The sequence below is a fragment of the Monopterus albus genome, unplaced genomic scaffold (genome assembly GCF_001952655.1).
Source record: "Monopterus albus unplaced genomic scaffold, M_albus_1.0 scaffold4.1, whole genome shotgun sequence".
Taxonomy (NCBI): domain Eukaryota; kingdom Metazoa; phylum Chordata; class Actinopteri; order Synbranchiformes; family Synbranchidae; genus Monopterus; species Monopterus albus.
The window spans coordinates 3,369,640-3,386,326 of NW_018127884.1; the positions used below are offsets into that span (position 1 = coordinate 3,369,640).

Here is a 16,687-nt window from a genome sequence, read left to right on the forward strand (position 1 = left end):
AAGTGCTTGGTTTGACGTGAAGGCATCTCCATGAAAACATTGTCATGTGACACTGAGATTGCACAGGGATCCAAATCATGCTCACAAAACAATTTATTGTGCAATCCTAGTACAAGGATATTGTTCCAGAACTGCTGTGGTTTGTTCAGGTGCAGTTTTGCCAACTAAAGTCATGTTGCCATATTCATTTTGGAGAGAAAAGCTTTTCCCATGACACCCTTCCATGAAAGCCATTGCTGTTGAGTCTTTTTCTATTAGTGCTCCCATGAACATAAACTGTGTGTTGATAGAAGCCTTCAGGTCATTTGATGAAGATCTTGTTTCTTTGTTGTTGTGTTTGTTTTTTTATCTCTGACCATTAAATGATCTGACCTTGGACTGAACTTGCTAGGACGCCCACTTCTGAGAACATTCACAGCTGTCTTGAATGCTCTCAATTTGTAAGCAATATTTCTCACTGTAGAATGATAAAGCTCAGATTGTTGGAGGTGGTCTTATAACTCTTCCTGAACTGATGAGCAGCGACAGTTGCTTTTCTGAGGTAATGGTTGATGTCCTTTTTTCTTGGCATGATGTAGACACACACTTCAGTGCTCCAGAACACCAAACTGCCAAAAGTTCTGCGTTTATAGAGGTAATCACACTTCTTAATGGTTGACTAATCCTGTGCATTTGATTAGTAACACCTGGCTGCTGTTTACTCCGTTAATGATCATGGAAATAGGAAGGATGTACTTTTATTTTCCCACCTGGTTTCAGAATGTTGGTTTACCTTTGGGAAACAGTAACCACATATTGAAATCTGTTGTGTTTTTTTGTTGTCAGCTGAGAATTTTTGGTTGTTTCCAGAAGTCGGTGAGGACCACACAGTAAAAACAGAACTAAAGGAGAGAGTACTTTCTTTTTACCACCATGAGTCTGTGTGTTTGTGTGTGTGTTTGTGTGTGTGTGTGTGTGTATGTTGGGAGTAATGTATGCTTGTTATATGTATATTATTGTGCTTTTTATTTTTTAGAAAGCTCTTTTACCTCTTAACCATGTTGTTCATGTCCTCATTTGTCTCTTTCACAGGATAAAGTGTTGTCAAACAAGGCTCCCAAATTGGATCGCAGTGATGGCGTCAAAGAGATGAAAGAAAAGGCCCCAAAAAGGAAACTGCCCTTTTCTGCTGGAACTAATGGAGACCAGAAAGATTCTGACTCAGGTATGAGAGTATTGGGGGGCATTTTGGCTTCTCCACCTCTATGAGACTTTGAAGTGGGAGTCAAAGATGGGAATGGGATTTACTACATCACATCCTCTAAAGAAAGCAGGAAGTAGTCAGCCATGTTGTAAAACAGGGGTTGAGCTTTGTGTCATAAAAGGACTTTCAGCTCTCGCTTCAAGCTGGCTGTGTGTGTGTGTGGCAGAACCAAAGAGTTTGTTCCTACATTTGCTGTTTAAAAGGAGAAGACCACCTAAGATCATGATCCACTTAAGTTGGAATTTGTATAATGTATGGACCTGACCAGGTGTGGCTGTGGTAAGGCCTCCAGCTTTGTGTTTTCTTAAATTAGGGATTGGAAGTCTGCTGCTCATGTTTGTTTGACTCTGGGCTTTAAGGATTCAGGATTTAGTTTGTTGATAATGGTCCAATTCAGAAACTTTATTAACAGCCTTCATCATCAGCATGAGCTGAGTCGCTACATTATTTTTTGTTCAGTGATTACACATGAAAAAGGCTTTCTACTTCAGATAAGAGTGGAAAGCTTAATGTATGCATGTTGCAACAGATTACTGTTATGCTTTGGGGTCAGGTTTAGTCAGACTGGATATTTTTTAGACCCATGGGGTTGTATGTTATTACTGTGTAGCTCAAGAGAATAAGTGGCATGTTTGATTGAGAAGCTCAAATTTGTTTGCTCATTACCCCTTTGATTGGCACTCTTTGAATCCCTGTGGTGTTTGTGTGCCTGATCGTACCTTTTGTATGCTTACACTTATGTTGCAAGGTTATATAGTGCTCTCTTTTGGGAGTAATGTATGCTTGTTATATTTTCTTATTTTATTTTCATCAACTGTTACCTAATGGTTTTCTTAGGCTGTTTCTCATAGCTTTGTCCAAGAAAGAGCCCCCCCCTCAGTAAGAGAAGGTGTGAACTCTTGTCTCAGGAGCAATAGCTGGACAGTCTTTTAGTATGCTAATAGCTCAACTTGTTATTGGTTTGGGCTGTTAGGCCTTTCTTTCAGTCTTTGACTCTCAACTTTACTTCTCTGCACCAGATTCTGAACAGAACTCTCTCTCAATGCTTTGTTGTATTTACAAACTGTCGAACCCTAGAAGTTGAGCCATGACTGTATGACTGGATAATAACCTTCAGTGCAATGCCTGTAAATATACATCCATACAGGTCTCTGTTTTTAAGTACTCTATTTTTATTTTCATTTATCTAATTTCAATGAGCATTCCTTTGTCGGTCTGCATTGTTTACTGCCTGTTTATACTGCTTATTTTGCATTGTTTGCACTGTTTGTTGATGCTAATACTGATTATTTTGTTATATTACACAGCCTTGTGCTGCTTTACTCTGTACTTGCCCCTGGCTGATTCTGATTCTTATAGTCCGACTTTGCTTGGCCTGTCACGTTGTGACCCCCCTGGGTTAGTTTCTGCAAACCTGTCACAGCCCCCAGACCCTACTCTACCCTACCCAACTATCAACTCTCCATTCCTTTGTGGCTTGAGCTGATGAAGATTAACTACGGCCATGGGGCACGGTATCATATACCAAAATATTTTGCAGCTCATTCTTGGCTCCAGCTATTCAAACTCCCCATTTATCCAGTGTTATTTGTGGCTCTAAAGACATTAAGTCTGCCGACTTACTGTGTGTTAATTTAAACCAAAGAATAATGGAATACTTTATGAAATGAGCTTGCTTTGTTTTTAACATATATGTTACAGTGAGAGTTGTTTCATAGTAATAACCAGGCAAAAGGGGAGTAATATTGAATCAAGTGACTGTCTTAGTTTAAAAGCTGACTTGTATTATTTTAAGACACCCCATGCAGATTCTCTATAGACTCTTAAATAATATCCAAACAGTTTACATTAGCTTAGTTTTGTTCCCTTGTGAAACATCTCAGATCTTTTTGGAGGTGTGTTAAAATCTAACATCTAAAGTTGGGCTGTAGTGAATGGATTTCTCAAGATTGCCTATTGCTGTAATGGCAGAAAAGGCGTTTGTGTTAATGCTGATATTGTTTGAATGCACTGCCATCATCTTGGCCTCTAATTATTATGCACAAGCAAGTTGCCTGCTTATTGTTTACAAATCCTGCAAGAGCCTATTAGTAAACTATTGGTGGAAAGAGTATTGCACACTGTGCGCCAGTGGATTGCACACTGCACATCATTCAGGATGAAGTTAATCAAATGACTTCAATGCTCATCCCGCCCTTTGCAGAATCGCCAAGCTTCCCTTGATCTCCTCCTGAGCAGCTCTAGACAGCAGCATTCCTCTTTTCTGAGGTCACGGTTCTTTGCTCTTTTTTTCCCCTCTTCCTCCTCCTCACCACCACCATCCAAAAGCAGCAGTCAAACATGGATAGTTAGCAATTAAAGGATAATTCTGAAAATGCTGTTTATATATGAAAACAACTTGTGTTTTCAGCACCAAAACAAGCTTGTTGCTGCTCTTCTTTTAGTTGGTAAACAACAAAATAGTGACACTGCCATCAGTTATAAGAAGTGAGAAGACGTGCATCCCGATCACATCGTCACCTCATGCACTCTGTGATGTGTGTGTTTGACAACAGCCAAACAGATTAGTTTTATAGTGCTGAAACTAGTCTATTAATCCATTAGTCAGTTGATATTTTGAGTTTCTCTAATTGTAAAGATATGCTGCCTTTATGTTTTAGGTAATAAAAACATGTTCCAAGTTAGGGTTTTAGGCTGTTTGCGGTTTGGTATGTTTATGTTGGTCTGTGAGTAATTTATGATTTTGTTTTTTGACATCTGTGACATGGCTGCCACTGCCTTTTTTTACATTGGATTTATTAAACAATAAACCCAATGTAAAAAAATGTTTAATCAGTAATGGAAATAACTATTAGGTGCAGGGCCAATATTTTTTTGTATCTGTCAGTGATATCATTTTGGCCAATTAGTTGTACCTGTTACCCAAAGCGAAAAGTAATTTGCGGTAGTTAGTTTTGTATGCAGCATTGCCTGACAGCCTAAACATAACTGTTGCATGACAGAAGCAGCAGTCACCGAAAAGGTGAACGAAAATAGTCCTTTCAGCCTCACTGCTGCACAGGCACCGTACCATGTCTGAGTGGGCCTATGTCATACTTTCCACTCTGGAAAGTGTATTTCGAATGAATTGTTTTTTTGCATGTGAAAATACTGACTTACAATGTACAGAGGACCAAAACTCCAATGCTCCCTTGCAGAAGTGTTTGTAAACCTCAATGGGATTGATTTCCGTGACAAAATAGAGTAAATAAAACATATTGGCCAAACAAATTTAACCAGCTTGCTGTTGCTGTTGCTGTTGCTGTTTTCTATGTCGCTTGCTGTTTTTGTGTCTTTGATGACAATGATGATCAGCTTTTATGGATACAGAAGGAACGTATGATCTGAGCCATGTAAAGTGGGTTACAAAAGGAGACTGGTGTGCACAGACCTTTAGCCCATACATCTTTTCCAGGTGACATGTTATAACACAAAGATTTCCGTGTCTGTCTCCCAGATTCAGTCTGGCTCAGAATAAAGCCAATAGGCTCAATATGTACACTCCATAACTGATTAAAGCAATGTGTAACAAATGTGGAAGTTGGATACAGGGGACGGACAGAGCATTGTACACCAACTATTTTCATACTGTACATTTCAGTCTCTTGCTCAATACAAAGCATTGGCAAAACAACCTGTTGCCCACTTCCTTCCTCATCTCTTAACTTCCTGTTTACGTATGCAGTTTTTATAATTCCCCACACTGAACATTGTTTTACACTAACGTACTGCGGTCAAACGTACCTGGTCAGACTTGTTAGAGTGGTTCTTCTTGTCATGGAGTCTATGGGTTAACTGAACCAGACTGTTTCTAACACTGTACTATTGTCTGCCTGTCGCGTCACAATGTATCATTATTATAACCAGTTTTTATGTTTGAAGTGTCCGCTCCCCTGTCTCACGTAGACAGTCTATTCATGAGGTGGCTATCCCTAGCTAGCTTGTCTTTTTTTCTCTTGTTAGTAAAGGTTCAAACAGTAAGTAACCTAAATGGAGTCATTTTACTCACATACTCATCTTTAGCTTTGTACATACTATGGAAGCAGGCACACTATCCTAAATAATAGTTTCTTCATTTGTGTAATTCATATATGACGTGTATATTTGATTCATGTGACAATGAATACCTGTAAGAATATATATCAGACACAGTCATGTCGCATAAAGCAGTTTGAATTGTAACTTTTCTTAAATTCTCAGGATAATTAACCAAATGCAAACCTTATGACAGCAAAATCATGTCCCTTCATTCATAAACATGTGGAACAAACTGTGTGTAGCTGTGTCCCATTTTCCCACAAGATCTGTCAAATTAAAATCACACACATTTGTGCAGGCAGTAGTATCTAGTTTAAGAATTTGTCAATTCTCTGGCCTTGCAGGGCCTTAACTTTGTCAGTTTAAAACAATTTCAGTTTGATTATAGAAAATCTGTATTTACATTTGTACTACCTGGAGTCTGATTCATGTCGGAGATAGCAGCCCAGTTGTTGCTACTGATGAGGATTCTTGTATTAGAGACTTTGTCCTAGTATGTTGTTTAGTAGCAGTCCCCTACATGGCTGCAACAGAATAATAACTGCCTTCCTGCTTCCCAGTCTTGTAAACATAGTATGAAAAGGCTAGCATAGCACTTTCTCTGTTCTGCTGCTCAAAAACATGTCTGGACTGCTTCTGTGGTTCCCACTGTTAAAGCATTAGGAGGAGGAATGTGTCTAAATGGCAGATGCTTTGGAGAACGTGAGAGTGTATCAAAGACCGGTAGGGGCACATTAGGTTTAAGTGTTCACAGATGTTAGTGAAAGTTCATTAGCTCTATACTTGTGACTGGAAAAATATTGTCCTGGAATGCCTTTAGCCACCTGGAAGCCTGAGCCTGAGCTGCCATACTTGCTTCTAGCCTTATTTACCTGTGTGTTTGTGGCCTTGAGAAATTCAGCTTGAAGAGAAATTAGGCTCAAACGCATCTGCTCCTTTTCTGGGGTCTCTGTGCATGCACATTGGAATTTATTATTTCTGTTACTGTCTTTGTGGTAAATGTCTATATTGTTTCTTGTTTGTTTTTAACTCGATTGTTGCAGTGTTATAGTCATGTATAGCTTCATCCTCTGTAAGGGTCATCAGATGTTATGTTGCCACTGAAAATAATTGCTGGGTGTGTCTTTGTAGAGCAGCTGCTTTTGTTCAGTAGCACCCTGTCTCCAGTAAGCCTGGCAGGCAGGCATGTGGTGACCTTGGCAAGGCCATGTTGAATTGAAATGTACACCAGCTATCTCGTAATAACTGTGGTACTGCCAAGTCACACCCTCTTTCCTCTGTTCACAATTTTGGCTGATTGGCTTGGAGGCACAAACACAAACACACTGCCTGTTGGTCCCTCCCTTCCTCAGCTGGGTAATAACACAAAAGTCACCTCCTGCTACCACCAAACCGCTGACATACAGTGCCACATACAGCATGCAGTATGTGAGCAATTATGTTCTGTTCTGTTTTGCTTTTACAATGGTATATTTACATGAGAGGTGTGGAAAAGGCAAAGTGTGTGTAGTCATGAAAACACCTATTTGTTAAGTCATTGTAAATTGAACACTTTTTCTTTATTGATTTTTGTGTGGTCTAATAAAGTAAGTGGTTTAAGGACAAAAGTTATCCCTGCTGTTGTGATATATGTGATATAGGAAATATAGGTGAAGGTCTCAGTTTAGATGATATCAATACTTTTTAATTAATACTTTTTTGATGTCATAACAAGAGAAAGGTAGATATTAAATGTACCTACTGAACAATTTCACAACGATACTGAATTTCTTTAATTTTTGTTACTCTAATAACACACATGTTACTATCCCCTTTATTAAGGTTTAATATTTTGGATTTGTTTGTCTGTGTGTGAATGAACATGTAGTCTTATCTCTGCAGCACGTTAAATTAATTTTGGTTCTCTTCTCACACTTTTGTTACAGAGAAACCAGGTCCAGAGCGGAAGCGCATTAAAAAGGAGCCCACCAACACCCGGAAGGCGGGCTTGCCGTTTGGAATGGGGATGCCAGGGATCCGGGCCGGGTACCCCCTCTCTGAGCGGCAGCAGGTGGCCTTGCTCATGCAAATGACAGCTGAGGAGTCCGTCAACAGTCCAGGTGCGTGCTTATCATGGATTCCACGTCTTCAGTGCATGGACAAGGAAGAGGGATGAAAGGGACCTATACATCTAAACAGTGTGTGTGTATGTGTGGCAGAGCAGTGAAGGTGGGCTTAAAGAGAAAGAGGTAGTGAGATGAAGCATGGGATTGATTGGTTTTTTACATTTTTGGTTTACACAGGCTAATCCACATTAATTCTTAATATAGCTACAGCATAAACCTGTGCTGTCAGTGAAAGTGGTTATTTTGTCTTGGCAGCCATAGCAGTCACAAGTGTACTGGAATTATTCTTTCAAAATACAGCATGGGCCCATCAAGGAAATGAAACTAACTTTCCCTGTGGTATTACATTAGTCTGGAACTAATGATGCAATCTCAGCATCTGAGCCAAATCAGAACTGTTTGCTAAAGGCCAGCAAACATTTAGACACCTGATATTCTTTCTGGTGTCAGACGATTATTCATCAAATTTGCTACCACCTTATGACCTCTCAAATGGCACATTTATTTTTGGTACACAAAGTAATTTGGCTGTAAATGTATTGGACACATACAATGACATTATTGTTGCAACGTTGTACTTCTTCCCCTTACTGTTGATATTTGAGGTAAAACTAGGTTGGTGAGGACTAATCCATAGCCACTTTTATTTATATGTGAATTCCTTTGTTATATGCCAGAAGGCATGGACATAGATTAAGTGAGTGTCTTTCAAATATAATTTGGGACAATAGTTGTGCAAATTCAATAATGTAAATGTGATTAAGACTTGGGTTTAATCTTGTGAATGTGATGAAATGAGCTCAAGTAGGGCCCAGCTACTCAAGTGCTCAGTGTTGGAGTAAGAGTGCCTCCTTCTGGCTGTAAGCAGTTTAAACAAATTGTTATTCATAGTAGAAGTAGTAGACAAAATACAAACATTCAAAGGAAATTCTTTAAAAAAGTGCCATAAGAAACTGTTCCAATTTTGAAATGTCCTTCTCCTATGTACAGACACAACACCAAAGCATCAGTCACAGTCCAGTCTGGGGCAGAAGGGAACGCCAAACTCTGCATCTAAAACCAAAGACAAAGTGAATAAACGGAATGAGAGAGGAGAAACTCGGCTGCACAGAGCAGCAATCCGTGGAGAGGTACGGCGCATCAAGGAGCTCATCAATGAGGGAGCTGATGTGAATGTAAAAGACTTTGCAGGTGAGAGGCTGTTTTGTAGACTGTTGTTTAATTTGTGGTATATATGCAGGCATATGTCACGTACACCACTCACACAGTTATTTTTCTTGTGTTTAGGCTGGACTGCATTGCATGAAGCATGCAATAGAGGTTATTACGATGTGGCCAAGCAGCTGCTGGCAGCCGGAGCAGAGGTCAACACCAAGGGTCTGGATGATGACACCCCTCTACATGATGCATCCAACAATGGACATTTTAAGGTAAGAAAAAAAAAATTGTCAAAGGCAGTGCTGTTATTAGCAAACCAAAGAGGTAAAGCACAAAATAGCATTTTTACATTCTGAAAACAGAACCATTTATCATAAATCAATTTATAGTTTTTTTTCTTGTGATCTTTTCTTTGTCTGTCAAGCCTATTTATGGCTGTTATTTGATCATGCATGTGCTCAGGTACTAACTGTGAAGTTAGTGGCACATTACTTTATGCCCTTTGACTTCTAAATTGCAAACTACAAAAGAAATTTATAATATCACCTCTTTAACTGCAGTTCATTTATATATATAAAACTTCATTTATTCCATTTCAGGTGGTTAAGCTACTTTTGCGGTATGGAGGGGACCCACGTCAAAGCAACAGGCGAGGTGAAACACCACTGAAGGTTGCCAACTCTCAAACTATGCTGAATCTGTTGCTAGGAAAAGGCACTTACACTTCAAGTGAAGAAAGTTCGTCAGGTATGTGATATTTTATCTTTGAGTCACCCGATTACATGATAGATGGGGCTGTAAGTGTTAAAATACACCTTGTCTTACTTTTCACAGAATCTTCAGAGGAGGAAGATGCCCCCTCATTTGCCCCATCCAGCTCTGTCGATGGCAATAACACAGACTCTGAGTTTGAGAAGGGCCTGAAGTTAAAAGGGAAAACCATAGACACTCCTAAATCTGCTGTCACACCAGTCAAAGATGAATATGAATTTGATGAGGATGACGAGGAGGAACGCGTCCCTCCTGTGGACGATAAACACCTCTTGAAAAAAGACTTTCGTAAAGACTCGATCAGCAAGGCCAACAGCTTCATCTCTATCCCCAAGATGGAGGTCAAAACCTATTCCAAAAGCAACTCGCTTACACCAAAGAAAACCATCAGGCGGATCATCTCTGACAGTAACAGTTCAGATGAGGATGATAGGACGTTGTGTTTCACACCAGCGCCTACGCCACGGCAACAAGCCCAACAAACAAATAGCAAGACAAGAGATGCTGGCAGCATGAGCTCTAAACAACAGAAAGACAAGAATAAAGTCAAAAAGAAACGGAAGAAGGAGAGTAAAAATAATGTTAGTAAAGAAGTCAGGTTTGGTAAAGTCAATGACAAATTCTGTACATCTGACTCTGATTGTGGAGATATGGAGAGTGAGGATGATAAGGGCTCAAATATAAAGGATTCGTCTGCAACAAGTTTGAAAGAATCCCCAGGCTTTAATGCATCTTCCTCCTCTTCCCATGGAAACTTGAACTCTCAGAAACAAGCACCATCATTAGCAGAACAGCATCCCAAACAATGGCGGACAGATGGATGGAAGACTGTGTCATCTCCTACATGGTCAGACGTCAGTTCTCTTTCGGATTCAGTCAGAACAAGACTGTCCAGTGAGTCAGATTACTCCTCTGCTGATTCCAGTGTGGAATCAATAAAACAAGTTAAAAGGAAAGCTCAGGAGAACAAAAAGAAAAACAACAATGTGCATAGTAACACAGACAAGAAAAACTCTGAGCTCTACAAAAATGCAGACAGTGCTGTCTCCAAATCCGATATAGATGGCAAAGTGCTGAAAAAGCATAAAGTTAAGCACAAGCACAAAACTAAGGAAAAGGAAAAAGCTCCTAGCCTAGTGCTTAATCAAGACATGAATGAGAAATTTGTCAAGAGCTTTTCTTTTGATTTTGACGATTCAAGGCAGAAGTCCTTAATTGTTGAGTCAGAGTCACCAGCTGAGGGCAAAGTCAAGTTATCCAAACACGAAAAAGACCATTCAAAAAAGGAGGATAGGCTTTTGAAAAGCAAGTCTGAGGATAAGGATTGGTCATCTGGAAAAGACATCCATAGAACAGCAAAAGAGGATAAAAATAGGAAAACAAAGGACTCTGCCAAGGACAAGACAAATAAGGAGGAGAGGGAGAAACCTGTAAAATCTGACAAGGATAGAAATGTCAAAGAAAAGGAGAAGCCCAAGGAGGATAAACAAAAGACTCACAAAGAGGAGAAAAAGAAAAAAATTAAGGAAAAGTCCTCCTCAAAGGCAGACAGGAAGAGTGAGCAGAAAGAGGAAAAGCATCTAAAGATGGACAAGGAGAAAAACAGCAAGGAGGAGAAAGAAAAATGTAAAAAAGACAAAGCACTAAAGGAAGAGTCTGAGTATGAAGGCTATGATGTTAACAACCATTTCCTCAACCTGGAGGATACAAAGCTCAGTGCCTCAGATGACCATCATGACAGATGGGGCTCTGAAATGTCCTCTGATTCCTCCATCTATGGAGATGACAGCTGGGATGCTCCTGTCAAAGAGTACAAAGAATATAAAGCTAACAACACGGTAAAACTAATTGTTGAGACTGTCAAGAAAGAGACGAGGAGGAAAGAAAAGGTCAAGGACAAGAAATCGGATCACAGTGACAAAAGATCAGAGAAAGAAGCCACTTTTAAAAAGAAAGACAAAGACTCTTCAGAAAAGACAAATGACAAGAAAAAAGACTGGTCAGAAAAACAAAAATTAAATTCCAGTCACTCAGTTGAAAAAGAAAAGAAGCGGAAGGAGTCAACAGACACAGTCAAAGATAAAAAAGAAAAGGATTCTCTGGAAAACAGTCGAGACCGTAAAGACTCATATGAGTTTGTGAAGGAAAGAAAAGACATAAAAATCAAGCAAGAGCCTATAAGAGATGAATATGGCAGTGATACTTTCTTCAAAGACATTGATGCTGGGAAATTGTGTGATATCAGAGAAAGAAACCACTCTGGAAAGGAAAAAGAAAAGAAGGTTGAGGGAATGGAAAAGCGTGAAAAGACAAAAGCTGACAAGCACAAAGAGAAAACAAAAGACAGAGGAGTTGATCAGGAAAAGGACAGGAGTGAGAAAAGCTCCACAGAAAAATCTGTCAAGGAAAAGGATACAGACCGGGGCACCAAAGACAAGAAGGAGGGAGTCAAAGACAAACACAAAGAGTGTCACAGCAAAGACAAAGATCGAAAAATGTCCTCAGAACAGACCAAGGACAAGAAAGAAAAGGCTTCTCAAGATAAACATGCAGATCGAGAGAAGGATTTTTTGGAGGTAAAGAAAGAGGAAAGAAAACCCGAGAAAATCCGTGAGAAAACATGGTTCAAGATAGCTGACGTATTCACTGATGAAAGTGATGATGAGGAGGACAGCTACAATGGTGGTGTGCTCGTGTCTGACTCCATCAGAAAAGACTCAACGCCCGATCAGGATGAGCTGGATAACTTTCCTTCAGAAAAAGTGAGAAAATCTTCTGCAGAGGCTAAACATAACACTGAAAAGGCAAAAGACAAAGAACACAAAGAAAAGAAAAAAGAAAAGGCCACATTTGACACAGGTAAAGAGAGGAAAGGCTCCCTAGAGAAACACAACAAAGACAAGAAAGATTCTGTAGATGTGAAACATAAGGAAAGAAAAGACAGAATGTCAGTGGACTTGAACCAAGACAAGAAAAATAAGCAGAAGCTGTTGGACAAAAGAGACACCAGTGAGGAAAAGACAAAGAACAAATATAAAGACAAACTGGACCATTCTAAGGAAAGGAAACCATCAAAAGGCAGTGGAGAAAATGAAAAGTCCCTGTTAGAAAAACTGGAGGAGGAAGCTATGAATGACTATAAGGATGACTCTAATGACAAGAACAGTGAAATCTCTTCAGATAGTTTCACTGATAGAGGTCATGAGCCAGTCCTCACTACTTCATACTATGACTCCATCAGCTTGGCTGATGTGTCTGAGGACAGGAGAGACTCTCTGTCCATATCTACACCCCAGGACAAGTTCAGAGAGAAAGAGAGACATCGACATTCCTCTTCATCTTCGTCCAAGAAAAGCCACGACAAGGAGAAAGAAAAGGTCAAGAAGGACAAAGGAGAAAAACGTGATAAGACAGAAGAAATAAGAGAATCCTACAGCCGCCGAGAGAGCCTACCTTTTGAAAAAGAACCAATGCCTCTAGAGGCAGACCCTTACACATTCCCATATGGAGGTAAGGGAGATGGTGATGATGACTTTGAGAAAACATTGGAATTTGAAAAAGAGATGTCCAAAAAGGACAAAGACAAATCAACTGGTGTCATTGGTGATAGGGTGAAAGACAAGAAGAAAAAGGAGAAGCATAAGGAAAAACTCAAGGAGGAGAAAAATAAATACATTGATGGCTTTGGGTCATTTAAACACTCTAAAGAGGATCTGAAGTCAGGGTTGAAAGATAGCCCCCAGGTCACTATTCTGAAAGACAGGTCAAAAGAAGAAAGTCCTAAATTTGATATGAAGAAAGACAGAAATCGGGAGACATTGGACAAAGACAACAGAATGGACCACAGCAAATCAAAGGCTAAGGATGAAAATGAAAAGCTCACTCAGTCCAAAGACATGGTGCGCAAAGATAATCGTCCTCGTGAAAAACTGTTGGTGGATGGTGATTATCAAATGACAAGCTTTGGTCAGATGTTGAGTCTTAAAGACCAGGAGATTGAAGAGCGCCACAAGAGACACAAAGAAAGAATGAAACAGATGGAGAGACTAAGACCCAAGTCAGGGGACCCTAAACTTAAGGACAAAACTAAGTCCACAGAAGAAGTCCGTAAAAACCGCAGTGAGCTATCATCAAAAAAATCCAACAGCCTGGAGTCTGGTCTTAAAGAGAAGAAACTAAAGGATGTGGGTCTCCCAGCTCAAATGATGTCCCCAGGCAGGAAGTTCCAGCCTTCAGACAGTCAAAACTCAAAGGACTGGCTGGCCGGCCACCAAATGAAGGAGAACCTCCCTGCTTCACCCAGGCCAGATCAAAACAGGCCAACTGGTGTCCCCACACCAACATCGGTCATCTCCTGCCCCAGCTTTGAGGAAGTAATGCAGACGCCACGTACCCCATCTTGTAGTGCAGAGGATTACCCTGACATTATGTTGGATGGTTTGGACTGCCAGAACTCATCAGCTATGACTATGTCAATGAATGCCTGCTCCCTATCCTTCTTTGAAAGGTATCTAAATATGCAAATATACTGTACTGTGTATTTGGCTGAATGCAGCATAATTTCTAATGTTTTGCCTTTCTGTTTTCAATCCAGCAGGTACTCAAACTCCCAGAGTTTCCAGGAGGGCACCTGCCCTACCCCTGCAAAGAATCTCCAGCTGCCACTTGTCAGCCGTTCAGCATCCTCAGATGTTCGCAGGCCTTTGGAGGATGAGTTCAAAGCTGAAGCTGACAAGTTCCTTCGACAGCAGAGTGATCCAGTGGCTGACTTTGATCCGTCATCTTCCTCCCAAACTCTAGAGGATAAATCAGCAGTTGTGGATAGGGTGGAATGCCTGTCATCTCCCTATTTCTCCCCGTTGAGAATATTATCCCCTCGGGAACCAGCCCATCCAACACCAGATGTGGCAGCACCAACGCTTGCTGGCACCGAAGGTAATGAACACCTTCCTGAAAGTGTATACAATTTCTTGCCCAAACCTTCTACACCAATTCACAGGCCAGACCCTCAGGAGCCATGCTTTGACATCGCTGCACCACCAACCCCAGCTCCTGCCGCTTTGCCACCCCTGGACATCGATGATATCTCTGAGCCTCACCATAGTGAGCCTAACCTGGTCCTTTCAGATCTTCCTTCTGTCACAGAGGAACAGGAAGAGGAGGAGGATGAAGAAGAGGACGAGGAAGAGGAGGAGGAGGAGGAGGAGGAGGAGGAGGAAGAAGAGGCAGAAGGTGAAATGGATGAGAGGGTTGACAGAGACCATTGTACAGTGGAGGAGCCTGAACAAACAAGGGAACCATGTTCTTTCTCCCCTCAAGTTGAGGACCCTCTGAGGAAGAGCTGGCCTGCAGAGTCTCCAGACCAGCAGGACCAAGATGTCCACCAGCTTTCCCCCATACATTCTGTACCCAACCATGGAGAGAACTGTTTTGATCATACCATGGGTTGGAACCCTGATATAGACCTCAAATCTCCCCACAGAACATATGGGGAGATAGAAACTGCTGTCTCCAAAATAACCAGTCTATACTCCCATTCAGACAGTGACATGCAACACTTGTCTGGACACCCCTCTCTCACCTCTCCTTATGCTACCTGGAACAGGTGGCACAAAGAGGACCCAGAAGACTTCAATGAGCAGAAGGAGGCTGTTGCTGACATCCCCTCTCCAGAGCGACCTGACACAGCTTTGGATGGGGAACCCAACTATTTGAACACCTCATCATCCTCCAATAGGCTGGAGTCTTTCTTCCAGGACTGCAACAAGCCTAGCATGGGGGATAGTCACCAGATGGACATAGAGTCAACATGTGTAGAAGCAGACAGCAGACAGAGCACACACAGCTTTAGTGCTGCCACAGATGGCCACCTGACTCCACCTGTGGGTCCTGAGCCTGTAGTGCCCTGGGCAGACCCATTCTCATCTGATGCAGATGACCTGGGACTGTTCTCCTTGCCTGAGCTACCACTACCAGACAAGCCAGAAGAAGCTGAGTCTCGAGACCTTGAACTAGCTGACCACAGTAAAACTGTGTCGCCCCACATCAGACATTCTGTTACAGACAGAGATGACCCAGACATAATGGAGGTGGACCTACCAAGTCTGGCTAAGACTTCATGCCCTGCTGGAGACCTAGGTTTAGGAGAACCTACTGGACAAGACTTAGTTGTACCATCACCACATGCCAACTTCCAACAAGAGTTGGACCCTGAACCTCAAAGTGTCCCAATCAACAGCTCTCTCTCTCTTACACAACAGCAGGGCAGCATGTTGGAAAGAAAAGGACCTTATGGGGGACCTGATGAGTTGGATCCTAACATGTTGTATTCATCTGTGAAATCAGATACCAATCAGCAACATCACATACAGATCCACTCCCTCACCGAGTCGTTGCAGTTACCCCTGGATCAATTGTCTGCTGTCAAAACAGAGATGAGACAGGATGAGATGTCGGAGCCTGTGGCAGAATCCCTGACATGCAGCCCTCTTCCTCAGCTCCCAGTGGCAGTCACCCTTTCCAGCACAGTGGAACTACCAGACACTCAGGAGACCATATCAAAGCTAACGCCAGTAACTCTGACCACTGTGTCCACCATTGTAGATATCCCCAAGAAGGTGGATGAAATCCCTCAAAGGATGACCCGCAATCGCGCCAAGAATAATCCCTCTGCTGCTGCTGTCCCTCCTACCTCCAGCATTATAACCTCATCTGCCGTTACCACCCCTGTAACAACCAGTCCAGCAGTAAGCATTAACCCGATTCCTACTAGAACCCCGACACCCACCTCAGCCTCTTCTTTCTCAGCTTTGAAGAAAGACAAAGAATCTGTGCTTAGTGTCTCTTCTACTGCATCTAATTCAACGCCAGCTGTGTCTATACCTTCTTCTGTGACAACTTCTGCGTCAGTGGTTCTCAGTAAGACGACAAAAGGCCGCCCTCTCCCAGTGGATGAAGAGGAATCTCAGACCCAGCACCCACGAAAGAGGAAATTTCCACGTTCTGCTGGGCAGCAGGTCCAGGTCCAGCTGGTAAACACAGCCATGCAGCAGACCAGGGAAATGATTCAACAGACTTTGGCTGTAGTAGTCAATGCCATCAAGCTGGATGATATTGAGCCCTACCACAGTGATCGTTCAAACCCTTACTTTGAGTACCTGCAGATCAGGAAGAAGATTGAGGAGAAGAGAAAGATTCTGTGCTACATCACGCCACAGGCCCCGCAGTGTTATGCTGAATATGTGACCTACACTGGCTCCTACCTGCTGGATAGCAAGCCCCTCAGCAAGCTTCACATCCCAGTGGTAAGTTATGGAATCTTTACTTTTCCCCT

The 16,687-nt window shown here is 41.7% G+C and overlaps 1 protein-coding gene across 4 annotated transcripts in view; it reads left to right on the plus strand.

The window, feature by feature from the left end:
- The window catches only part of ankrd11 (ankyrin repeat domain 11), a 100,952-nt gene that overhangs the window by 78,745 nt on the left and 5,520 nt on the right, over positions 1–16,687 (plus strand). For all 4 annotated transcript variants that reach the window (XM_020609324.1, XM_020609342.1, XM_020609332.1 and 1 more), the window contains 7 exons: positions 1,072–1,204; positions 7,246–7,419; positions 8,416–8,616; positions 8,713–8,855; positions 9,183–9,330; positions 9,418–13,861; positions 13,949–16,658. In XM_020609324.1, the coding sequence (XP_020464980.1) occupies positions 1,072–1,204; positions 7,246–7,419; positions 8,416–8,616; positions 8,713–8,855; positions 9,183–9,330; positions 9,418–13,861; positions 13,949–16,658 (7,953 nt within the window). The remainder of the gene's footprint in view (positions 1–1,071; positions 1,205–7,245; positions 7,420–8,415; positions 8,617–8,712; positions 8,856–9,182; positions 9,331–9,417; positions 13,862–13,948; positions 16,659–16,687) is intronic.